Source organism: Globicephala melas, chromosome 2 (assembly GCF_963455315.2).
Source record: "Globicephala melas chromosome 2, mGloMel1.2, whole genome shotgun sequence".
Classification (NCBI taxonomy): domain Eukaryota; kingdom Metazoa; phylum Chordata; class Mammalia; order Artiodactyla; family Delphinidae; genus Globicephala; species Globicephala melas.
In genome coordinates, this window is record NC_083315.2 from 59,465,853 (window position 1) to 59,488,493 (window position 22,641).

General features: G+C 60.1%; 1 protein-coding gene across 2 annotated transcripts in view; it reads left to right on the forward strand.

Annotated features, from left to right (window-relative positions):
* CSPG4 (chondroitin sulfate proteoglycan 4) overlaps positions 1-14,841 on the forward strand; it is a 35,383-nt gene extending 20,542 nt beyond the window's left edge. For both annotated transcript variants that reach the window (XM_030874914.2, XM_030874915.2), the window contains exons 3-10: positions 52-3,573; positions 4,941-5,423; positions 5,756-5,932; positions 7,568-7,766; positions 7,846-7,980; positions 8,080-8,246; positions 11,671-11,854; positions 12,172-14,841. In XM_030874914.2, coding sequence (XP_030730774.2) covers positions 52-3,573; positions 4,941-5,423; positions 5,756-5,932; positions 7,568-7,766; positions 7,846-7,980; positions 8,080-8,246; positions 11,671-11,854; positions 12,172-14,000 — 6,696 coding nt within the window. In that variant the 3' untranslated portion in view covers positions 14,001-14,841. The remainder of the gene's footprint in view (positions 1-51; positions 3,574-4,940; positions 5,424-5,755; positions 5,933-7,567; positions 7,767-7,845; positions 7,981-8,079; positions 8,247-11,670; positions 11,855-12,171) is intronic.
* Positions 14,842-22,641: the final 7,800 nt, after the last annotated feature.

Genomic DNA, 22,641 nt, shown 5'->3' on the forward strand with positions numbered 1-22,641 from the left:
TGATGGATTCAGTGTGCCTCCCCCATCCCCCATTCCCCCGTCTCTCCTCAGGTCAGATTTATCCTGGGCCAGGAGGAGGTGAGGATGCAGACCCTGGCAGAGACACTGCTGAGCGACTCCATTCCCCACACTGTGGGGCTGACCGTGTCAGACAGCTGGGCCTTGTTGTCAGTCGATGGGCTCCTGAATGCCTCCGCCCAAGTCCAGCAGGCCCCCCTGGAGGTCCCCTATGGGCTCTTCCTGGGGGGCACCGGGAGCCTTGGCCTGCCCTACGTGAGCAGAGCCAGCCGACCCCTGCGGGGTTGCCTCCACACAGCCACCCTCAATGGCCGCAACCTCCTTCGGCCACTGACCCCAGACGTGCCTGAGGGCTGTGCTGAGGAGTTCTCTGCCGGTGATGACGTGGCCATGGGCTTCTCTGGGCCCCACTCACTGGCTGCCTTCCCTGCCTGGGGCACTCGGGACGAAGGCACCCTGGAGTTTACACTCACCACACGGAGCCGGCAGGCGCCCCTGGCCTTCCAGGCAGGGGGCCGGCATGGGGACTTCATCTACGTGGACATATTTGAGGGCCACCTGCGGGCTGTGGTGGAGAAGGGCCAGGGCACCGTATTGCTCCACAACAGTGTGCCTGTGGCCGATGGGCAGCCCCACGAGGTCAGCGTCCACGTGGATGCTCACAGGCTGGAAATCTCCGTGGACCAGTACCCCACACGTACTTCCAACCGTGGGGTCCTTAGCTACCTAGAGCCACGAGGCAGTCTCCTCCTTGGAGGGCTGGATGCAGAGGGCTCTCGCCATCTCCAGGAACACCGCCTGGGCCTGGCTGTCAACGTCTCCCTGCTGGGCTGCCTGGAGGATCTCAGCATCAATGGTCAGAGACGGGGGCTCCGGGAAGCCTTGCTGACTCGCAGCATGGAGGCTGGCTGCAGGCTGGAGGAGGAGGAGGAGGATGCCTACGGCCCATACGAAGCTTTCTCCACCCTGGCACCTGAGGCTTGGCCGGCCATGGAGCTGCCTGAGCCCTGCGCCCCTGAACCAGGGCTGCCTCCGATCTTTGCCAATTTCACCCAGCTGCTGACCGTCCGCCCGCTGGTGGTGGCCGAGGGCGGCACAGCCTGGCTGGAGTGGCGGCACGTGCAGCCCACGCTGGATCTGAGCGAGGCCGAGCTGCGCAAATCCCAGGTGCTGTTCAGCGTGAGCCGTGGGGCCCGCCACGGCGAGCTGGAGCTGGACATCCCGGGTGCCCAGGCACGGAAAATGTTCACCCTCCTGGATGTGGTGAACCGCAAGGCCCGCTTCGTCCACGATGGCTCCGAGGACACCTCCGACCAGCTTGTGCTTGAGGTGTCGGTGACAGCTCGGGGGCCCGTGCCCTCCTGCCTTCGGAGGGGCCAAACGTACATCCTGCCCATTCAGATAAACCCCGTCAACGACCCGCCCCGCATCATCTTCCCGCATGGCAGCCACATGGTGATCCTGGAACACACTCAGAAGCTGCTGGGGCCGGAGGTCTTCCAGGCCGATGACCCAGACTCCGCCTGCGAGGGCCTCACCTTCCAGCTCCTCGGTGTCCCCGCCGGCCTCCCTGTGGAGCGCCAAGACCAGCCTGGGGAGCCAGCGACCGAGTTCTCCTGCCGGGAGCTGGATGCGGGCAGCCTAGTGTACGTCCACCGCGGCGGGCCCGCCCCGGACCTGACGTTCCGGGTCAGCGATGGGCTGCAAGCCAGCCCCCCGGTCACGCTGAAGGTGGTGGCCGTCCGACCGGCCATTCAGGTCCGCCACAACACGGGGCTGCGCCTGGCCCAGGGTTCCACTGCACCTGTCTTGCCCTCCAACCTGTCGGTTGAGACAAATGCTGTGGGGCAGGATGTGAGCGTGCTGTTCCGACTCACCAGGGCCCTGCAGTTTGGGGAGCTGCAGAAGCAGGGGGCGGGCGGGGTGGAGGGCACCGAGTGGCGGGCCACACAGGCCTTCCACCAGCGGGACGTGGAGCAGGGCCGCGTGAGGTACCTGAGCACCGACCCGCAGCACCGTGCCGAGGACACCGTGGAGAACGTGGCCCTGGAGGTGCAGGTGGGCCAGGAGACCCTGCGCAATCTGTCCTTCCCAGTGACAGTCCAGAGAGCCACGGTGTGGCTGCTGCGGCTGGAGCCTCTGCACCCCCAGAACGCCCAGCAGGAGGCCATCACCACAGCCCACCTGGAAGCCACCCTGGAGGAGGCAGGCCCGAACCCCACCGCCTTCCACTATGAGGTGGTTCAGGCCCCCAGGAAGGGTAATCTTCAGCTGCAGGGCCTGCGGCTGTCGGACGGTCAGAGCTTCACCCAGGATGACCTGCAGGCTGGCCGGTTGACTTATGGGGCCACAGCACGTGCCTCAGAGGCAGTCGAGGACTCCTTCCGTTTCCGGGTCACAGCCCCGCCACACTTCTCCCCACTGTACACCTTCCCCATCCACATCGGTGGTGATCCGGACGCCCCTGTCCTCACCAACGTCCTCCTCTCCGTGCCTGAGGGTGGCGAGGGCGTCCTCTCTGCCGATCACCTCTTTGTCAAGAGTCTCAACAGTGCCAGCTACCTCTATGAGGTCATGGAGCGGCCCCGCCACGGCAGGTTGGTGTGGCAGGGGGCACAGGACAGTGTCCCCGTGGTGACATCCTTCACCAATGAGGACCTGCTACACGGCCGGCTGGTCTATCAGCATGACGACTCTGAGACCACGGAAGATGACATCCCCTTTGTGGCTACCCGCCAGGGTGAGGGCAGTGGTGACGTGGCCTGGGAGGAGGTACGGGGTGTCTTCCGGGTGGCCATCCAGCCCGTGAATGACCACGCCCCTGTGCAGACCGTCAGCCGCGTCTTCCACGTGGCCCGCGGTGGGCAGCGGCTGCTGACCACCGATGACATGGCCTTCAGCGATGCTGACTCCGGCTTTGCTGATGCTCAGCTGGTGCTGACCCGCAAGGACCTCCTCTTCGGCAGCATCGTGGCTGTAGATGAGCCCACTCGGCCCATCTACCGCTTCACCCAGGAGGACCTCAGGAAGAGGCGGGTCCTGTTCGTGCACTCGGGAGCCGACCGCGGCTGGATCCAGCTGCAGGTGTCCGATGGGCAGCACCAGGCCACAGCGCTGCTCGAAGTTCAGGCCTCAGAGCCCTACCTCCGTGTGGCCAACGGCTCCAGCCTTGTGGTCCCTCAAGGAGGCCAGGGCACCATCGACACAGCTGTGCTCCACCTGGACACCAACCTAGATATCCGCGGTGGGGATGAGGTCCACTACCATGTCACAGCTGGCCCACGCTGGGGGCTGCTGCTCCGGGCTGGCCAGCCAGTCACAACCTTCTCCCAGCAGGACCTGCTGGATGGGGCCATTCTCTACAGCCACAACGGCAGCCTCAGCCCCCGTGATACCCTGGGCTTCTCTGTGGAGGCAGGGCCTGTGCACACAGATGCCGCCCTACAAGTGACCATTGCCCTAGAGGGGCCGCTGGCCCCACTGCACCTGGTCCAGAACAAGAAGATCTATGTCTTCCAGGGGGAGGCGGCTGAGATCAGAAGAGACCAGCTGGAGGTAAAGGGCTGAGGGCGTGAGCAGGGGTATGGGCCAGGTGAAGGGGATCCTTCCCTCCAGCCTTCATGCCACGCGTGCTTGGATGATTTGGGATGTGCCTGTGGTGGCTTCTGGGCCAGTGTGTGTATGTGCCTTAGGTATGTAACTGTACATGTGCATGTTGGGTGCCTGAGGGTTTCTGGGGAGTTTATTGTACATATGGCTGCCTATGGGTTACGTGTTCCTCCACATGTCATGTGCACACATGTACATGCTGTGGCCAACCATTCAAATTCCTGGGTCCCACCCAGACCATAGACTCTGATATGGAGCCTGGGAATCTATTCGAACAAGAGTAGGCTCTCTGGAGGATTTTAACAGGTACAAACTTTGAGGACTATAGGCCTTGAAGACAGGCTTGGTTGCCCCCACCGCCCAGCTCCCATGTCCTCAGTTCTTTTTTTTTTTAAATATTTATCTATTTATTTTTATTTTTGGCTGCATTGGGTCTTAGTTGAGGCATGCAGGGCCTTTGTTGCAGCTTGCAGGCTTAGTTGCCCCGAGGCATGTGGGATCTTAATTCCCCCGACCAGGGATCAAACCCACGTCCTCTGCATTGGAAGGTGGATTCTTAACCACTGGACCACCAGGGAAGTTCCCCATGTCCTCAGTTCTTTCCCCAGACCAGACCTCAGGGTCTGGACAGGCCTGCTGACCACCCAGGAACCTCACAGAGCAACCACAGGCCATCCAGCAGACCCATTGCCTTGCTGTGCAACCTCACACCAGTTGCTTGCCCTCTCTGGGCCTTATTCTCTTACACTGCCAACTTCTGAGCCTCTTGTGGTTCTGGCTGTCTGGACTTTAGGGCAGACTGTGACTAAACATGTCTGTTGTCGGGAAGTCTTCTGCCGGGAGAAGGCAGCATTTGAGCCAGGCTTTGAAGAGTCTGGGATTTAACAGCAGAGAATGAGGGGACAGTATTCCAGGCAGAGGGACAGAACAGGAATGTGAGTTTGGGGGTGGTGTATAGCCTTTTATGGCTGGACCATCAGATGAGGAAGCACCTTCCCTCCAGGCCCTAGACTGGACTAGGGTCTGCAAGCTGCCTGGGGCCTGTACTGTAGGAGTCTGTGTCGCTGAGAAGGATGGGGCGCCCTCTTGTGGCAGTAGCACGGCAGGGGGAGTCAGTGTGTGTGTGTGTGTGTGTGTGTGTGTGTGTGTGCACACGTGTGCAACATATATGTGTCTCTGTCCAAACCTTTGTGTGTGGTGAGACTGTGTGTCCGTGTCACTGAATCTGAGGATGTGTGATTGTGTGCGTCGCCGAGGGAGTGTGTACCTCAGAGGCTTCAACAGCCTCCTTCTGTGACCCCTCTCCTAACCAGGCAGCCCAGGAGGCCGTGCCACCGGCAGACATTGTGTTCTCAGTGAAGACCCCACCGCGCTCTGGCCACCTGGTGATGTTGTCCCACGGCGCCACGGCAGCCGAGCTGCCCAGCCTGGACCCTGTGCACAGCTTCTCTCAGGAGGCGGTGGACGCGGGCAGGCTCCTGTACCTGCACTCCCGCCCTGAGGCCTGGAGTGATGTCTTCTCCCTGGATGTGTCCTCAGGCCTGGGTGCGCCCCTCGAGGGCATCCACGTGGAGCTGGAGGTGCTGCCCGCTGCCATCCCACTGGAGGCGCTGAACTTCAGCGTCCCCGAGGGCGGCACCCGCACGCTGGCCCCTCCACTGCTCCGCATCACTGGGCCCTACTTCCCCACGCTGCCGGGCCTTGACCTGCAGGTGCTGGAGCCACCCCAGCATGGGGTCCTGAAGAGAGAGGAAGGACCTCAAGACAGGACCCTCAGCACCTTCTCCTGGAGAGAGGTATGGTCAGGGAGGCCCAGGGTGCAGCCCAGCTCTGGGGGCAGAGTCTGGGGGTATGCACAGATAGGAGGCAGGAGCCCGCATTTACAGAGCACCTCATCTCACCCTCCCTCACTGGCAGAGAGAGATGAATGTCCCCATTTCCTCCACTCCTTCATTCCTTTGCTCTGGGAGAAATGATTGTCCCCATTGCCACCTGCAGAAACGGAAGCTCTGGAGGAGTCAATCTCCTCCTGCACCCAAAGGCAGGGCATGAAACGTGCTGGGCCTGAGACCCACCATGGGTCTCAGGCCTGCTGGGGCCTGACCTCTAGCCCTGGGCCTGCCTGCAGGTGGAACAGCAGCTGGTTCTCTATGTGCATGACGGGAGCGAGACGCTGGCAGACAGTTTCGTCCTAGTGGCTAATGCCTCAGAGATGGACCGCCAGAGCCGTCCCGTGACCTTCACCATCACCATCCTGCCTGTCAACGACCAACCCCCCATCCTCACCACAAACACAGGCCTGCAGGTGAGAGCATTCTAGGACCACCTCCCACCTCCCCTCACAGAGAGAGGCCAGCACATAGCTCCCCGTCTGTGAGCCTCAGTTTCCTCCTCTGTAAAATGGGGATCCTGCCACATGCCTCACTAGGTTATTGGGAAGAGAGAAGAGCAACTGCACTGAAAATAGAACACAGGTGTGGGGCTTTATCACTGGACACTTATAAGTGCAATAGACAGCCTTGTGAATGGACATGCTTGGTCCTGCTGTTCCCTGGACTCACCCTCATCAGGAAGCTTTTTCCATGGCTCAGGACCAGGACTCCTGAAGAAAGCTCTTTCAGACCCTTAAGGGTGGATTCCAACTGCTCTCTACTCCCACCGCCAGCAAGTGAAGGCCACCGCTTGGCTGGCCGATCCCCTGCCTCTTACGCTACTGCAGAGTAGTGGTGCTGCCATCCAGCAGAGGTGGAAGTTGAGGCCCAGAAAGGTGACGAGACTTCTCCAGGGTCACAGTAGAAGTCACTGGTGGAACAGAAAGGGTGTGGCTTGACCAGGGCCGCACAGCAGGGTAGCAAATGGGCAGGGCCTTGAATGCTGACTTCTAGAGTGTGGACTCTGGGTCAGCAGCAGCCATGGAAGGTTTCAAAAGAAGGCTGACTTGGGCTGCCTGTGACGTGGGGCTCTGGGAATCTTTGGTCGTGTAGGATGTGCCTGTGGAGAGCAGCCCCGTGGTGGGGAGGCCAGCAGAGGTTAGGTTTCAGGCTAAGGGCTGCCCTGGACCCACAGTCAGATGGTGCTGTGTAGCACTTCAGCCACCAGGTGGTGCTGTCCACCGTGTTTGTGCCAGGAGCCCGGTGCTAAAGCCTGGCATCTATGCCTTGCCGCCTTCTTTCCAGAGCTCTGGCTGAGGTCAGCCTTGGTGGGGGAGGGAATCCGAGAGGGCTCAGTTTTCCAGGTATGGGAGCCCCTCCCCAGTACCGCTCATAAGTTGCTGACGCAGCAGGACCTGTAACAGGACCCTTGGAACAGGAACAGGATCCTGCCCTGCTCGCAGGTGGGAGGCTTGAGGGGGGATCCCCTTCACTCTGAGCGTGGGGTGGGGCTGCCTGCCCCCAGGAAGCCTTCACCCACCTGCCTGGGGGCTCGTGATTGCACTGGGAACACCTGGGCCCCCATCCCAGTGCTGCAAGACCCTGGCCTCTCCAGCTCACCAAGCCTCCCGCCCCATCCCTCACCAGGAAAGGGAGCCCATTTCTAAGTATCCTGGGCAGACAAAAATCACGATTCCCATCGTGTGCCAGCCCCTGCCCAGACTCACCATGGAGGGTCTGAAGGGAAACCCCTGCCCTGCCAGTGAGCCACACTGAGCAGCACTTTGGGTCAGGGTTGGGGATCTCTGGGGAGGGGGTGAGAGCTGGGGTCTTCTTGGGGTTCATGAGCTGGCCTTGACGGACAAGCAGGACTAGAGCAGATGGAGAGCAGGGAGCCTGGGCGTGGGAGCCCTGGGCCAACAGGGGAAGATGAATGAGGTGGAGGACCCTTTGCGCAGGGGAGCCCAGATGGCAGTGTGGTTGGAGCCCTGATGGTGGCCCCAGGGCCAGGGAGGAAAGAAGTGGGTAAGCTTGGTGGGGGCAGAACCTTCGCACGCTTGTATCCCCAGATGTGGGAGGGGGCCACTGTGCCCATCCCTCCGGAGGCCCTTAGGGGCACAGACAGCGACTCAGGCCCCGAGGACCTGGTCTACACCCTTGAGGAGCCCAGCAACGGACAGGTGGTGCTGCGGACAGCGCCGGGCGCCGAGGTCCACAGCTTCACCCAGGCCCAGCTTGACGGCGGGCTCGTGCTGTTCTCACACAGAGGTGGGTGCCGAGAGGTGGGGGTGCCCCGAGGATGGGCGCCGGCGTGGGCCAGCGAGACCCAACTCCACGTTTGTCCTAGGAGCCCCAGACGGAGGCTTCCGCTTCATCCTCTCTGATGGCGAGCATACTTCCACTGGACACTTCTTCCGAGTGACGGCCCAGAAGCAGCTGCTCCTCTCACTGGAGGGCAGCCGGACGCTGACCATCTGCCCAGGTGGGTGTGCCATGCCAGGGGCAGGCTGCCTCCCCAGCAGTCACAGGCCTTGCCCTGCCTCCTGGTCAGAGGCTGACCGTCCCCTTTTGCCTCTCGCAGGGTCCATCCAGCCACTCAGCAGCCAGAGCTTGAGAGCCAGTTCCAGCACAGGCATCGACCCCCACCACCTGTTCTACCGTGTGGTACGGGGGCCCCGGCTTGGCCGGCTATTCCACACCCAGCAGGGCAGCACCGGGGAGGCCCTGGAGAATTTCACTCAGGCAGAGGTAAGGACCACTCTCTACAGCCACCGCTTAGACTCCATCCAGCGTCAAGTGGCCCACTCTGCCCCTGGACACACGTGTAGACACGGGTACCAGCTCCAGCCTCGTTGGCAGCCACTCCCTGGGGCTGCCGTGGTCCAGGTTCTGCATGCCCCGCCCTCCAGGAGCTACCAGGCTGGTAGGGCAGATGGGGCTTAGCGTTCCAGGGGGAGGAAGAAGGATGCGGGGAATCAGGGCTATAGGGTCCCAGGGCAGGGATCAGGTTCTGGGGCTTGGCTTCCAGAAGGAACTGCTGTTGGACCCTAGGGGGCTGGAAAAGGCACACTGCGTAGGGGACCCTAGACAATCCAGTGGCTGGTCAGGGGCAGTGTTTGGTCTGGAGGGAATAGAGTTTGAGATAAAGGCAGCTGTTGGGCTTGTGGGCAGAGGTGTGAGCCTGGGGCTCAGGTCAAGAGCCAGCCAGAAGCAGAGTGGGTCCTGAAAGCAGACGAGTGGACAGAAGCAGACGAGTAAGTCAAGCTGGGAGTGGAGCTGCCATCCATCCGTGGCAGCTTCAGGACACAGCTATCCCAGAGCACAGCAGAGGCCACCAGCCGTGGGAAGAGGCAGACCTCTAGGCTGCCTCTGCTGGCATCACAGAGCTCTCTGTGCTAACTGTGCCAGTGGGGCCAGCAGCCATCGCTTAAATTAAGGCCCCTTCTAAGTGCAGGAGGTACCAAGCATTCCAGGGCAGCCTTGGATCTCCGTGAAGGCGGAGTGCGGTGGAGGTGGTCTTTCAGGCATGGGGAAGGAAGTAACTTTAACGAGGGTGGGAAGATTTCTCAGGTCGCTGACATCAACATCCCCCAGGCCTGGGTTCTCTGTTCTCCCAGCTTCTGCCATGGCTCCCTTCCTGCCCCTCCCCACAATGAAATATTGAGCAGGCTGCAGCAGCTGTGCACCTGAATCCCTGGGAGGCTTTGTCATCGGATGCCCAGGAAGGGGGAGGGAACAGGATGAGCCCTTCAGGCCCCTCCCCCACCCTGCAGTGCTTCCCTCACACCCCAGCAATCTGAAGGACTGAATTGAATGGCCACCAGGGGGCCAGGCTGGCAGCGCCACCCGGGGAAGCTGGGAGGAGGCTTCGTGGCAGACACACCCTCCCCCCTTGGAGAAGTGGGCAGGGCAGGACTGGGTGGTATCTGACAGTGCCACTGTGCCACAATACTCTGAGCTGGGTAGGGCAGGGACCAGGTGTCCCCATTTTACAGATAAGGAAACTGAGGCTCACGAAGGTCAGGTGACTCTATTTAGAGCCCATGGCTAGTAAGAAGCAAAACCAGGGCTATGCCTTCGGACTGCTAGGCCAAGATTCTTTGACCGAAGGACACTACTGATTCCCAGAGGTCAGGGACCCCTCCCCACCTTGCCTGTGACTTACTTCATCCCCAGCCAGACACCTCCCACCCACAAGTAGCTCCTGTACGCAGGCATCCAGGCTGTCACCCCCACTCCTGAGGGTCTCCGTTTCCTTCCTGCCCACCCGTCAGCCTGAGCCAGAGGTTACAGCTGGCAGTCCTCGCGGGCCACAGCTGGCCCACAGATGTGTTTTATTTGGCCTGCACATGCATTTAATATTTTAAAATTAGGGGAATCACACACACCCAAAAAAACCAAAACCCTGATTTCCGTTTCTTAAAAGGCCTGTGTTCCCTCTTCCGGCCATCAGCTGAAGAGCAGCTACCCCTCTGACTGGGCTCTGCTCCCCTTCTCGACCATGCGGGGCTCCCCACTTCACCACAACCCCGCTGCTCCTAGAATCTCCTGCACACCGTGACCCCAGTCGGCTTCCATCTCACTATTGCATAAGTCTTGTTTTTCTGAGAGAAGGAAAATAGTTCCCTGTGTCTCCTAAGAGGGGAAAACAGAAGATAAGCCAAGAGGACACACTGGGATTAGAAGGGGGAGGGAACGGATTTCTTGATGGAAGTGGAGACTATTCCTTGGTGTTTAACAGCGGAGGGCCCTAGAGAACAGTGGGTGTGGCTGGAGTGGAGTTGCCATGGGAGGAGTTGGAGGAGGTGAGGTCATGGGTAACGGGGTCACATGGGGTCTTTGAAGCCAAATGGTGGCGAGCCATTTCACTGTCTGAGCAAGAGAGACAGAACCTGACTTTCGTTTTTAAAGACTCACTCTGATTTTTGCATGAAGGACAAACTGTAGAGGGGGGTGGAGCAGGGGCCAAAGCCAGGACACAGTTAAGAGGCTCTTGTGGTAATCCAGACCAGAGATGATGGTGTGTGAGGGGAGGAGAGGAATCAGGGGTGACTCCAGGGTGTGGGGCCTGAGCCACTGGAAGAACAGAGCTGTGCCCTCTGGAGTGGGAAGGCTGGGAGAGGTGGGGCAGGTCAGGGATTGTCTGGGACATGCTGAGTTTGAGATGTCCCTCGGACATCCTCGAGGAGCTGCCCAGGAAGCAGGTGGCTACGAGCCTGGAGTTCAGGAGAGCACAGCCCGGGCTGGAGATACAAATAAGGGGGTCATCTCATGGCTGGCATTTGAGGACATGAGACCCACTAAGAGCACATGGGCAGTGCCTGTAGACAGAGTCTCAAGGCCAAGCCACAGACATTGCGGAGAAGGGGAGGGACCAGCCAGAGCATCTGTGAAGAAGCGACTAGTGAGGTTGGAGGAAAACCAAGGGAGCAGAACTTCCTGGAAGCCACCGGGTGGGCTGGGGGAAGGAATGCTCAATTGTGTCCAGTGCCTCTGAGAACCAGCCACCGGGTCCAGCAACACAGAGGCCGTCGTGCCCTTGGTGACAACAGGAGTGGAAGCCTGGGTGGAGTGCACTCGAGACAGCACGGGGGAGAGTATAGACTATTCTTTTTGGATTTTTGCAGCAAAGAAGAGCAAAAGTGCGGGAGGTGGGACAGCAAATGTTGGTGTAAAAAGTGAAGTCGAGAAGTTTCTTCTTTACGGTGGGCGGATAGCATAGTTGCGTAAGGATGGGAATAATCCGTTTGGGGGGAAATGGATGCCATGGGAGAAAGACAGGAGTTGATAGAAGCAGTGTCTTCACTAAGGAAGAGGGTAAGGGATTTCATGCAAAAGAGGAAAGGCCTGCTGTCGAGAGAAGCACGGATAGAGCATTGCTTTTCCCAGGGGCTCAGAGGTTTGAGGTGACTTGCCCAACGTGGCAGAGCTGGGATTTGACACAGGCATCTGGCTCTAGAGCCTGGCTCTTCACTGTCACGTGACTGTTTTCTGGCGACCCACTGAGTTGGTGAGGGAGAGCATGGGCTACAGACATAGAGCGAGGCACAGTGGGGAGATCCTCCAGGGAGGCTGGGCTCCGAGGGGCTGCCAGGGAGACCCAAGTGCCCAGTGCTCCTGGGCACCATGAGCTGGACCTGCCTCTCGTCCCAGTAATGGGCTCTCCCCGCAGGTATATGCTGGGAATGTTCTGTATGAGCACGAGATGCCCCCCGAGCCCTTCTGGGAGGCCCATGACGCCCTGGAGCTCCAGCTGTCCTCACCACCTGCCCCTGACATGGCCGCCACCCTTGCTGTGACTGTGTCTTTTGAAGCTACCTGTCCCCAGCGCCCCAGCCGCCTCTGGAAGAACAAAGGTGAACAGCATGGTGGGATGGCAACGTTGGGGGGGCTGGACACTGGGAGAGGCCCAGATAGGAGGGGACACAAGGCCAAGGTCAGCAGCTCATGTCAACTCCCAGGACCTGGTAAATTATAGGGAGGGTGGGCAGGTGGGGAGGCTTTGAGGTCAGAAGGAGGGACACGATCCTGGTCCTCCTGGGACCCTGAGCCCCAACCTGGGGTACCTGGTCTGAGGAGGGAGGGACAAACCTGGCCTTGGGGACCCTAATCTGAGGGTCCATGGCTCTCCCCTCAGTGGACGGGACCTTCATAGCCTGTGTCCCACCCCCAGGTCTCTGGGTCTCGGAAGGCCAGCGGGCCGAAATCACCACAGCCGCCCTCGATGCCTCCAACTTCCTGGCCAGCGTTCCGGCCCCCCGGCGCTCGGAGCACGATGTGCTCTTCCAGGTCACACAGTTCCCCCAGCGGGGCCAGCTGTGGGTGTCCGAGGAGCCCCTCCACATCGGGCGGCCCCACTTCCTGCAGTCTGAGCTGGCCGCAGGACAGCTTGTATACTCCCACGGCGGCGGGGGCACCCAGCAGGACGGCTTCCACTTCCGTGCCCACCTCCAGGGGCCCGCGGGGGCCTCCGTGGCGGGACCCCAAACCTCAGAGGCTTTCGCCATCACGGTGCGGGATGTGAATGAGCGGCCGCCGCAGCCGCAGACCTCCATCCCGCTCCGGCTCACCCGGGGCTCCCGCAGCCCCGTCTCCCGGGCCCAGCTGAGCGTGGTGGACCCAGACTCGGCTCCGGGGGAGATCGAGTACCAGGTGCAGCGGGCCCCCCACAATGGCTTCCTGAGCCTGGCAGGGGCCAGCCCGGGGCCTGTGACCTGCTTCACTCAGGCCGACGTGGATGCAGGGCGGCTGGCCTTTGTGGCCAATGGGAGCAGCGTGGCGGGCATCTTCCAACTGAGTGTGTCTGATGGGGCCAGCCCTCCCCTGCCCATGTCCCTGGCCGTGGACGTCTTGCCCTCGGCCATTGAGGTGCAGCTGCGGGCACCCCTAGAGGTGCCCCAAGCTTCAGGGCGCGCCTCCCTGAGCCGGCAGCAGCTCCGGGTGGTTTCCGATCGGGAGGAGGCAGACGCAGCCTACCGCCTCACCCAGGGGCCCCGGCATGGGCATCTCCTGGTGCACGGGCAGCCTGCCACAGCCTTCAGCCAGTTCCAGGTAGACCAGGGCGAAGTGGTCTTTGCTTTCACCAGCTTCTCCTCCTCTCACGACCAATTCAGCATCCTGGCACTGGCCAGGGGTGCCAACGCATCCGCCACGGTGAATGTCACCGTGAGGGCTCTGCTGCATGTGTGGACAGGTGGGCCGTGGCCCCAGGGTGCCACCCTACGCCTGGACCCCACTGTCTTAGATGCGGGCGAGCTGGCCAACCGCACAGGCAGTGTGCCGCGTTTCCGGCTCCTGGCGGGACCCCGGCACGGCCGCGTGGTCCGAGTGCCCCGGACCAGGACAGAGCCCAGGGGCGGCCAGCTTGTGGAGCAGTTCACCCAGCAGGACCTTGAGGACGGGAGGCTGGGGCTGGAGGTGGGCAGGCCGGAGGGTAGCTCTCCTGGACCTGCCGGCGACAGTCTCACTCTGGAGCTGTGGGCCAGGGGTGTCCCTCCTGCCGTGGCCTCACTGGACTTTGCCACGGAGCCTTACAACGCAGCCCGGCCCTACAGAGTGGCCCTGCTCAGTCTGCCTGCTCGGACAGAAGCAGGGGAGCCAGGGAGCAGCGCCCCCACTGGTGAGCCAGGCCTGGCGGCCTCCAGCCCCACGCCCACCGCGGCCAGGGGGCGCTTCCTGGGCTTTCTCGAGGCCAACATGTTCAGCATCATCGTCCCTGTGTGCCTGGTCCTCCTGCTCCTGGCACTCATCGTGCCTCTGCTCTTCTACCTCCGCAAACGGAACAAGATGGGCAAGCACAACGTCCAGGTGCTGACTGCCAAGCCCCGAAATGGCCTGGCCGGCGACACGGAGACCTTCCGCAAGGTGGAGCCGGGCCAGGCCATCCCCCTCACAGCGGTGCCTGGCCAGGGGGCCGCGCCAGGGGGGCAGCCTGACCCAGAGCTGCTGCAGTTCTGCCGGACATCCAACCCTGCCCTCAAGAACGGCCAGTACTGGGTGTGAGGCCTGGCCTGGGCCCAGATGCTGATGGGGCCAGAGACAGGCTTGCTCAGGCCCCGGCCCCAGAGAGCCCTGGGGACACCAGGGGTGGAGGGTGCTGAGAGGAAGCCCCAGGGGTCCGGGACCAAGTGGAGTCAAGAGCTGCAACCTCCCCAGCTCACTCTGAGCCAGGAGAACTGCAAGGGGCCAAGGGCAGAGGCAGGCTTGGAGTCAGTCCCCTGCCCTGGAGCTAGTGTGGGCTGTCAAAACCAGAGCCACTTCCTAGATGGTCAGGACTCTGGGTCCTGGGTCTGTGACCTTGGGTAAGTCACACCTGACCCAGGCTGCTAAGAAGGCAAGGAGAAGAAAGGGAAGGGAGGGACAGATGGGGATTCCTGGCTTTTCCGCTCCAAGCCAGGCCTCCCCTCATCTCTGCCCCAGGACTGAGAGGAGAACTTTTTCCCTTGGTTTTTTAGGGAGATGGTATTTCCTGGAGCAGAGGGCAGGAGGAGAGAGTCCTCCCACTCTCTAGAAGGCATAAGCCAGTGGAGTAACGTATCCAGGGTGTAAGGTGGGGGGGTTGCTCTGGGATGGGTTTATTTAAGGGGCATTGCAAGGAAGCTATTTAGCGTGGTGCTGAGCTAGCCCAGACTGCTGGAGCCCCTGGGGTGAGGAATAGAGGAGGGTCTGAGGCCAGCTCATTCCCAGGGCCCCGCCTTGATGGGCTGATGGCTAGACAAGCATGGGTCTGTGGCCCGAGAGTGGGCTGGGCTGGGGAGCGGGCAGGGTCTCAGGCCATGGCCCCCCGCGGTGCCTGTGCTCCCCTGAGGACTGGGGGGGGGTACTTGGGGACACTCAGCTCCATGGGGCCTGGATAAACGGTGCTTCTGGATAAGAGGTTCTGGACAGCCGTGTGTTGTTTGTCTGACCGTGCACTGGGCCCTTGGCCACACGAGCCTGCACTCCACCAGGGTAGGCCATCTCGCCAGACCTCAGCCACCAGGAGAGATGGGGCCCAAATTCCCACCTGTGGCCGCACCGCGCGGCTTGCAGGATCTCAGTTCCCTGACCAGGGATTGAACCCGGGCCACAGCAGTGAAAGCCTGGAATCCTAACCACTAGGCCACCAGGGTCTGTTCCTCTCTATTCATCTCTCAAGAGGTTGGAGCAGCAAAAATGAGGAGGGAGGGGGACTTGGGGATCCCAAGGCTGGGGGCAGAGGGGGACCACCAGAGGTGCCTTCCCTCAGCTCCCTGGAGATTTTCACAAGGCAGATTTCTGCTGGTCTTTACCCTTCCAACAAGAGGACCAGGAGTGCTGCTTCTCAAAGGCAGAGCAAGCAGCAAGGGTTCTGAAAAGTCAGCTGTCCCTGTACATGGCCCGAGCGTCCATCATGTGGTCAGCGATGGACCTGAAACACAGCATCCTCAGAAGGCCCTCGAGTTGCCGAGGAGCCACCACTCTCTGGTCCTTTCCCTCTAGAGGGTTTCCCAGGGTCATGGGCAATGGAGACAGATTCTGGGTCCCAGGGAATACCCCAAGCCCTGGAAGCAGGTTGACGTCCTCAGAAGAAAAGCAGCTGGAGAGCTGTCTGTGCTCTGGGGGGAGGTGGGAGGGGGTGGCTGAGGCCTGAGCACAGCTGCATTGGGGGTAGAGAGCACCGACCAGCTGAGCGGCATCACCTATCCCTTGTGCTCGACATCTGTAACACCTGAACCGAGAGTTAGGGCAAGGGAGAAGATTTCCTCTCCCCGTGGTGCTGCCCCTGGACCACCCCTCCCCACAATGCCTTTCGCATTTCAGCATCCAGCCTCCTAGAGCCTCCCCCACGCTCAGAAGTTTCGGGGAGGAAACCCAGAATCCTGGTAGATCCCTGCCGGAAGGGCCCCCAGAGAACCAAGAGGGGATTGAGAAAGAGGAGAAGAGGCTTGTCCAGAGTCTTACACAGCAAGGCAACCATAGAGTAGACCAGAGGCACAGCCAACTCCTGTTGCCACACCGAAAGCCTCCGCCTCGTGGAACGTGGCCAGGACCCATAAGTGGGGGGCTCTGCAGAGATCCCTCCATACCCAGAGCTCGCGATCCTGGCCCCAGCTTCCTTTACAAGCCTGGTCTCTCCAGCACACCCCAGGCCAGCCTCATCCAGAGGCCCTGCCCAGGGCATCTCTACGCCACACCCCACACTCTGCCCAGCTTCTCCCGGGAGCTCAAGGCTGCATCCTCAGGGCCCTGATATCTGGGGCCGGTCTCCACCCAGGGCGACGACCAGTTTCCCGGGGAGAGTAAGCCGAGAAGAGGGTGATAGACCTGCCAGGCAGGATCTGGCCTCAGCTCAGGTTTCTCCAGAGGCCTGATGACACCCTCTCTGTTCACATGGCCTGGCCTGGCCTGTCCCCGGTGACCTGGCACGGGCTGACACTGATCCGGCCCCCCTCAAGCCTGGGCTGGACAGTGGGCAGGACCTGGGAGAGGGTCTTTCACTGGGACACCAACCTCGGAACCCATTCTAAATGCGGGGCCTCAATTTATTAGGTAAATACCTTGCAGATTTCAGATATACACCCCAGGCTTAAGGAGGTTGCTACCCACCTTACAAAATAACTCGCCATTCGTTCCTTTAAGAAGCTGGTTCCTCCCAGGCGCTGAGGATAGGAGCCAACCTATGCACAAGTGCTCAGGAATGTCCAGGAAACTCTGACCCTCTTACACACACACACACACACACACACACACACACACAATGTGCACTTGTGCTCACAGCTGTGCACTTACAGACCTTCAGAAACAACACAGAGATCAATACTTTCCTATGTCATTCATAGGCACACACACACAGGTGCACATACAAACTTCAGAGTTAAGTGCTCCTTGCCTATGGCCTTCCCACAGTCCCAGGAGCTGGCCATGTTGGGCCAAGGGCCAGGATGTCCTGCCCATCACCAGACCCAAGTTGACATCAGCAGAGCTGGGAAGTGACCCCACAGTAAGGAGGATGGTGAAGGGGGTGTGGGGAACAGAGTAGGGGTTGCCAGAGAAGCCCAGATTCCCAGGTCCCCAGCTTGGAAACCCTGCCCACCACCCTCAATGGTTTAGCCTCTTGGGTGCTAAAGGTGGGGTTCCTTTTGAGCCCCTCTCCTCATGCTACGAGCTGGCCCTTTAAGTGGAGTTGCTGTGGCAGCTGTGGAACCCATAGAGCTGGAACCATTGTCCTCCAATAGGAAGCAAGAGAAATGGTCCTCCTCCTCCTCCTCCTCCTACCCCCCGCCCCAACCAACCACTCCTGACCAGTGGGAACTGCCAGGGGTGCTAGCATCTTCCTCTGGGCCCTGAAGATTCCAGATTTTAAACGGATAGAGGTACCTGGGCAGCCCCCCCCAGAATTCTCTCTTTGGGTCTCCTGTTCTCCTGGGTTTTGGGGGTTTTTTTGCTGTCAGTGGCTTTTATTGGAGTTGGGCACGGTTCCTGCCCTCGTGGGGCTCACAGTCTGGTGGGAGGGATGGGTGTGCAGACAGGAAGTTATGACACAGGGCAGTTTGGCATGGCGCAAGCATGGGGCTCTGTGTGAGCAGCTGTCCCTACTCTTATCCAAGAGGAACACAGGGAGTTCATGCAGCGATGTCAGTCATCTAACCACCATAACACAGCTGCCCTTCCTGAGGGCTCCTCCGGCCGGGCACCACACCTTTGGTCACTGGGTCCTGATGCTGCTGCCACTGGGTGTGTTAGGGGTATACATAGCATCCAGGTTATCCTCCGAGGGGTGCTGCAGCACCTGGGGTTGGCAGCAGTGGGGAGCTCATACTGCCCGGGGCCGAGGAGTCAGAGTTTGCAGAACTTGGAGGCCACGCTGCGCTCGCTGGAGAGATGGGGTACACGGATGATGTCACAAGTGAGGGAGCCCTGCAAGTGAGTGGAGCCAAGATGGAGGCCAGACGTGCTGGACCCCTCTCTCTACAGCCCCTGTCCCATCCCGGGTCCTCTCATAGTTAATGCCATCCCTGGGTAGTTACCGCTAGGATTAGTCAGGCATTTTTGGCAAGGGCATTTGGTGCCAAAAATGCTGTGGGAGATGCAGATAGAAATTTACCTGGCCCTTCCTGAAGAAGCCCAGACATGCCAATGAGTAACTACCACACCATGTATGCCCTAACCCAGCGGCATGAGCTCGCTGGTGCGGGGAAGCCCAGAGTAGGAGGGCAGCTGGCTCTGGCTGCTTCCTTCTCTCCTTACAGAGTGTCGGGCCTTTCCGTGGAAGGAGCAGCAGGGGCTAACGTCAAGCATGACCAACCTACCTCCTGCTCACATTTCCATTCTCAGTGCAATGAGGTACAGTATTTAACTGATAGCTGCTGTCCTCATAAAACATGCCAACTCTTCAGAGAGCCCCTTGTGGCCACCAGGATAACTGGTGGGTTGTGCTTCACATTTCAGATGTCCTAAGAGCCCCTAAAGACAGGAGCAGCCCTTGGTTACATCAACCAGTGGCCAAGAAGGAATTTTCTACCCAAACGCAGCCTCAGCTGGGAGCTGGAAGAGCTCCCCGGGTCCCCAACACGGCGACTGCCAGCTCTGGTAGCCCAGAGCCTAGAGCTAAACCCAAGGCTTCCTTCTGATGCCTTGTAAGTTCACAGAGGGCTCAAGTGTCAGTCCTGAAGCCCAAATTAGACGGGTTGTCTAAGTCCTTGAAGCAGAGGAGGGTGAGGCCGGCAGCCAGGTCCGATCCAGTGGGGAGGGTCTGCAGGGAGTTGTCCACTCCCACCCTTACCTCCCAAAGACAGGTCCCTGGACAGTGCAGCAGCTCCCTGCACCCTGCCTTCTGCAATCCAGCTGGTCTTTCCCTCCCAGGCCCCTCCCTGCCTGCAGAGGGAGGGACTAAGGGAGGGGTCCAGCCAAGGTCACTAGTCAGTGCATTGGGTCTCCCCCAGGGCAGAGCAACAGCAGCAGAGGAGTGGAGAAGCTGCTGTCCGGCCCAGGCCTGATCAAGAAGGGAAGACGGGCCTCCCAGAGCTCTCTATCCTACAGAGGGTGGGGAGCAAGAAAGGCTGAACGGAGGCTGCCAAGCTGTCCCTTCTGCCCCCCAAAACAAATGCTGGCTGTGACCCCCAGCCTATGTGCTGCCCTGGTACTGGGAGTGCCTTTGGGGCACCAACTCCCCTCCCCTCCAAGGCTGCTGAGGCCCCCAAGCCTGGCGAAGGCCTCAGCCCTCTGCACCTTGTAGTAAACGTAGTTCAGGGCTTCCCTGGTGGCGCAGTGGTTGAGAGTCCGCCTGCCAATGCAGGGGACATGGGTTCGTGCCCCGGTCCGGGAAGATCCCACATGCCGCGGAACGGCTGGGCCCGTGAGCCATGGCCGCTGAGCCTGCGCGTCCAGAGCCTGTGCTCCGCAACGGGAGAGGCCACAACAGTGAGAGGCCCGCGTACCGCAAAAAAAAAAAAAAAAAGTAAAATAAAATAAAAAAACATAGTTCAATGCTGTGTGCTCCCTTGGGTCAGTGTCCAGCCAGCCCAGTGCTAGGCATGGAGAGATGACTGGGAAACACCTATTGCCAGAATGTATCCCCTTCTTTCCCGCAGGCCTGGAAGGTCTCTAACCACCAGTCCCACCCAGACTTCCTTTCCCGGCTTCTCTCATCCCCCAGGAGGGCAGGCGAGGCTCCCTACTGCTGCTCTGGCCCCCATCCAGAGCCCAGGCAGACGTTAAGTTTCTAAGGAGCCTGTTTGACTCTGTCCCTTCTCGCTTCTCTGTCTCTCCACGCCCACCCATGGCTCCCTCCCATCCAGACACCTGGGGTCTATCTGCTCCGAACCTCATGGGCAGAACATTTTGACCACATCAAACGTGGAAGCCCACCACAGAGTCAAAGTGGATTAAATAGGGCAGGAGCGGGGAGACCACCCGGAACCCCTCCTACTCAGATTCTCCCTGCTTCTCCAGCCCCTTCTCAGAACGCCCTGTGCCAGCTGGTTTAACCACCTGATCCCAGCCTCTGTGGGCAAGGAGTAGAGCAGAGCCAAGGGTGGCCCCCCTCTCCCCTACCCACGGGACCCCCTGCACTCAACTTGGAGTCCCAACCTTAGAGGAGTGACTTGCCACCATCACACAGCCATTCACTGGCAGAGCTGGGCCTCCTGGAGGCTCAGAACCCCTCCAGATGCCAAGGATGTGTCTCTCAGCAGTGGGATTCCTGGCACCCAGAAAGGCATCGGGGCAAGTGCAGGTGGGCCAGGGCTGCCAGACATATTGGCCAGGACAGAGACCTCCAAGAACCAGAGAGCGGCAAGGGGAGCCCTGATGGGTCTTGTTGGGGAAGGCGGAGCCTGTTGGAAAGGGCTGTTGAGCAAGCAGGAAGGTAGGCGAGGCTGGCAGAGCCTGGGCACGCCTGGAAGGCGGTGACTCAGGCCGGAAGGGCCCTTTCTGAGTCAGCCCTGCTAAAAGGTTGCCTTGTGGGGGTGGCACCTGGACAGGTGGCTGGGGCAGGGCCTGGGGACTCCAAGAAGGTTCCAGGTCTCAGCACCTTAGCCCTTGCGCCCCATGATCTGCCCTGAGAACCTCAGAGTCTGGCGACAGAACACATGAACTGAAGGAGGGAGGGCAGAGGCCGTGACTGCGTCTGCCCAATGAACTTGTACAAGTCCACCCACCTGTTTGAACTCATGATGGGATAATTGACCCTAGAGAGGATGGAGCCAGGCCTGGGGGAGCAGGCTGCCTGCTTTCTGCCTAGAGCCCCACTTCTTCATTTCTGCCCCATTTCCTGTCCCTACTGGCAGCCATGGGATGTGGCTAGCTAGAGGGCCAGGCCAGCGCCCACTCCTCTGCCTGAGTTAGGACCTATTAAAACAGAGCAACTGGGGGCTTCCCTGGTGGCACAGTGGTTGAGAGTCCGCCTGCCGATGCAGGGGACACGGGTTCATGCCCCGGTCCAAGAGGATCCCACATGCTGCAGAGCAACTAAGCCCATGCGCCACAACTACTGAGCCAGCATGCCACAACTACTGAAGCCCGCGCGCCTACAGCCCATGCTCTGCAACAAGAGAAGTCACCACAATGATAAGTCCGCGCACAACAACAAAGAGTAGCCCTGGATCGCCGCAACTAGAGAAAGCCCGCGCGCAGCAACGAAGACCCAACGCAGCCAAAAATAAATAAATAAACGAATTTATTTTTAAAAAAGCAGAGCAACTGACCAAGGCTTCTTCTCAAAGGGTCATTGCTATAGCAAAGCTCTTAGAACAGCACCAGGCACATAGTAAACACTCAGTAAACGTTGACCGTTGTGACGAGTTGCTGTTATAAGAGCAGCTGTTACTGAACAGCCTAGCGTGGGTCTGGTATGGTGTAGGTGCTTCACAAATGTTCAAAGTTGGGGTTATTGTTATTTTTATAATTTATTACAGGCATCACGGTGCCTGGCTCATAGTAGGTGCTGAACAAATGTTCAGTCTTCCTGGAAGGCCAAATGCAAGCATCCCTCATGTGGCAAGAGGGACATGGAGACACTCTGCTTTGCTGGCTTGGGCAGGGAGAGTGAGGTGTACAGCAAGGGGTCAAGTTCTGGGTAGGAGAAGCCAGCAGCCCCACTCTGACCTCCTCCCTTCACCCCCGCCCCACTGATTCAGAGGACCTCCCTGAGGCTGTAGGGGGCGACCATCTGGCTACCTTGGAAGAGGCTTGGCTCCAGGGACCCAAGAGGGAGGAGGCCCACTGGAACCTGCCTGCCCGGGGGGAGGAGGGCAGGGTGGTGGGGTGAACTCAGGGGGGTCCAGAGCTCCAGGGCCTCCTGGAAGAGGAGGCTAGGCTGTGCCCTGAAGAACAGGGAGTGCTGAGGCTAAGGCAGAGCTTGTGGAGGGAAGAAGATGATGCAAAGCCTGAGCGAGGAGGCGATGGACCCTGGGGCAGACAGGGCTCTGGGGACCAGACTGAGGGACACTCCTGTGGAAGCCGGGTCTGAGTGGAAGCAGCCCCCAGGAGTAAACTGGTGCTAGGCTGGAAGCACTTCTTCCCACTGCCCACCTCCCAGGCTCAACCCCTTACAGTGCAGAACTGGGGTGGGGAATGGGGGGCTCTGAGCCCTGGACCAGAACTTGGCACCCAGTTGCCCCCAGTTTGAGTGGCCTCAGTTGCCCAACTACCCAGGAGTCACCCGAGGAGCCTTAGGAGTTGGCCAGGATGGGATACCACTACCCCTCAAACATACCTACTCAACACCCCACCCAGCTGATGCCCAACAGGGCAGGTTGCACTGTCAGGGAGGAAGGGGGCTGCCTGCTCTGCCGGCTGGAACAGCACAGCCTCCTGCTATGCTGTGTGTGGAGAACAGGGAGGGGCTCTCCAGGCCACCTTGGCCTGGAACCCAGCCCTCCAGAGCGGGGGTGGGGGGGCGGGGTCTGATGCGTATCCCCTTCCCACCCTTTCACACCCCATGCCTTGCTGAGAAAGAGGGAAATGCTCCCCAGAGCGAGTCACTGGGTCCTGGGCGGTGTGGTAGATGACTCCAGGGAGGAAGCATGCATTCAGCCACCAGCTGCCGCGGCAACACACACGTATGCACACACACACGCATATTCAAGGGACTGCCACATGCGGCCACGCACACAGGCACGTGCAGATTCACTCCCTGACAGCAGCCGACCTGTGCAAACCAGAACCCACACACACCCCCTCC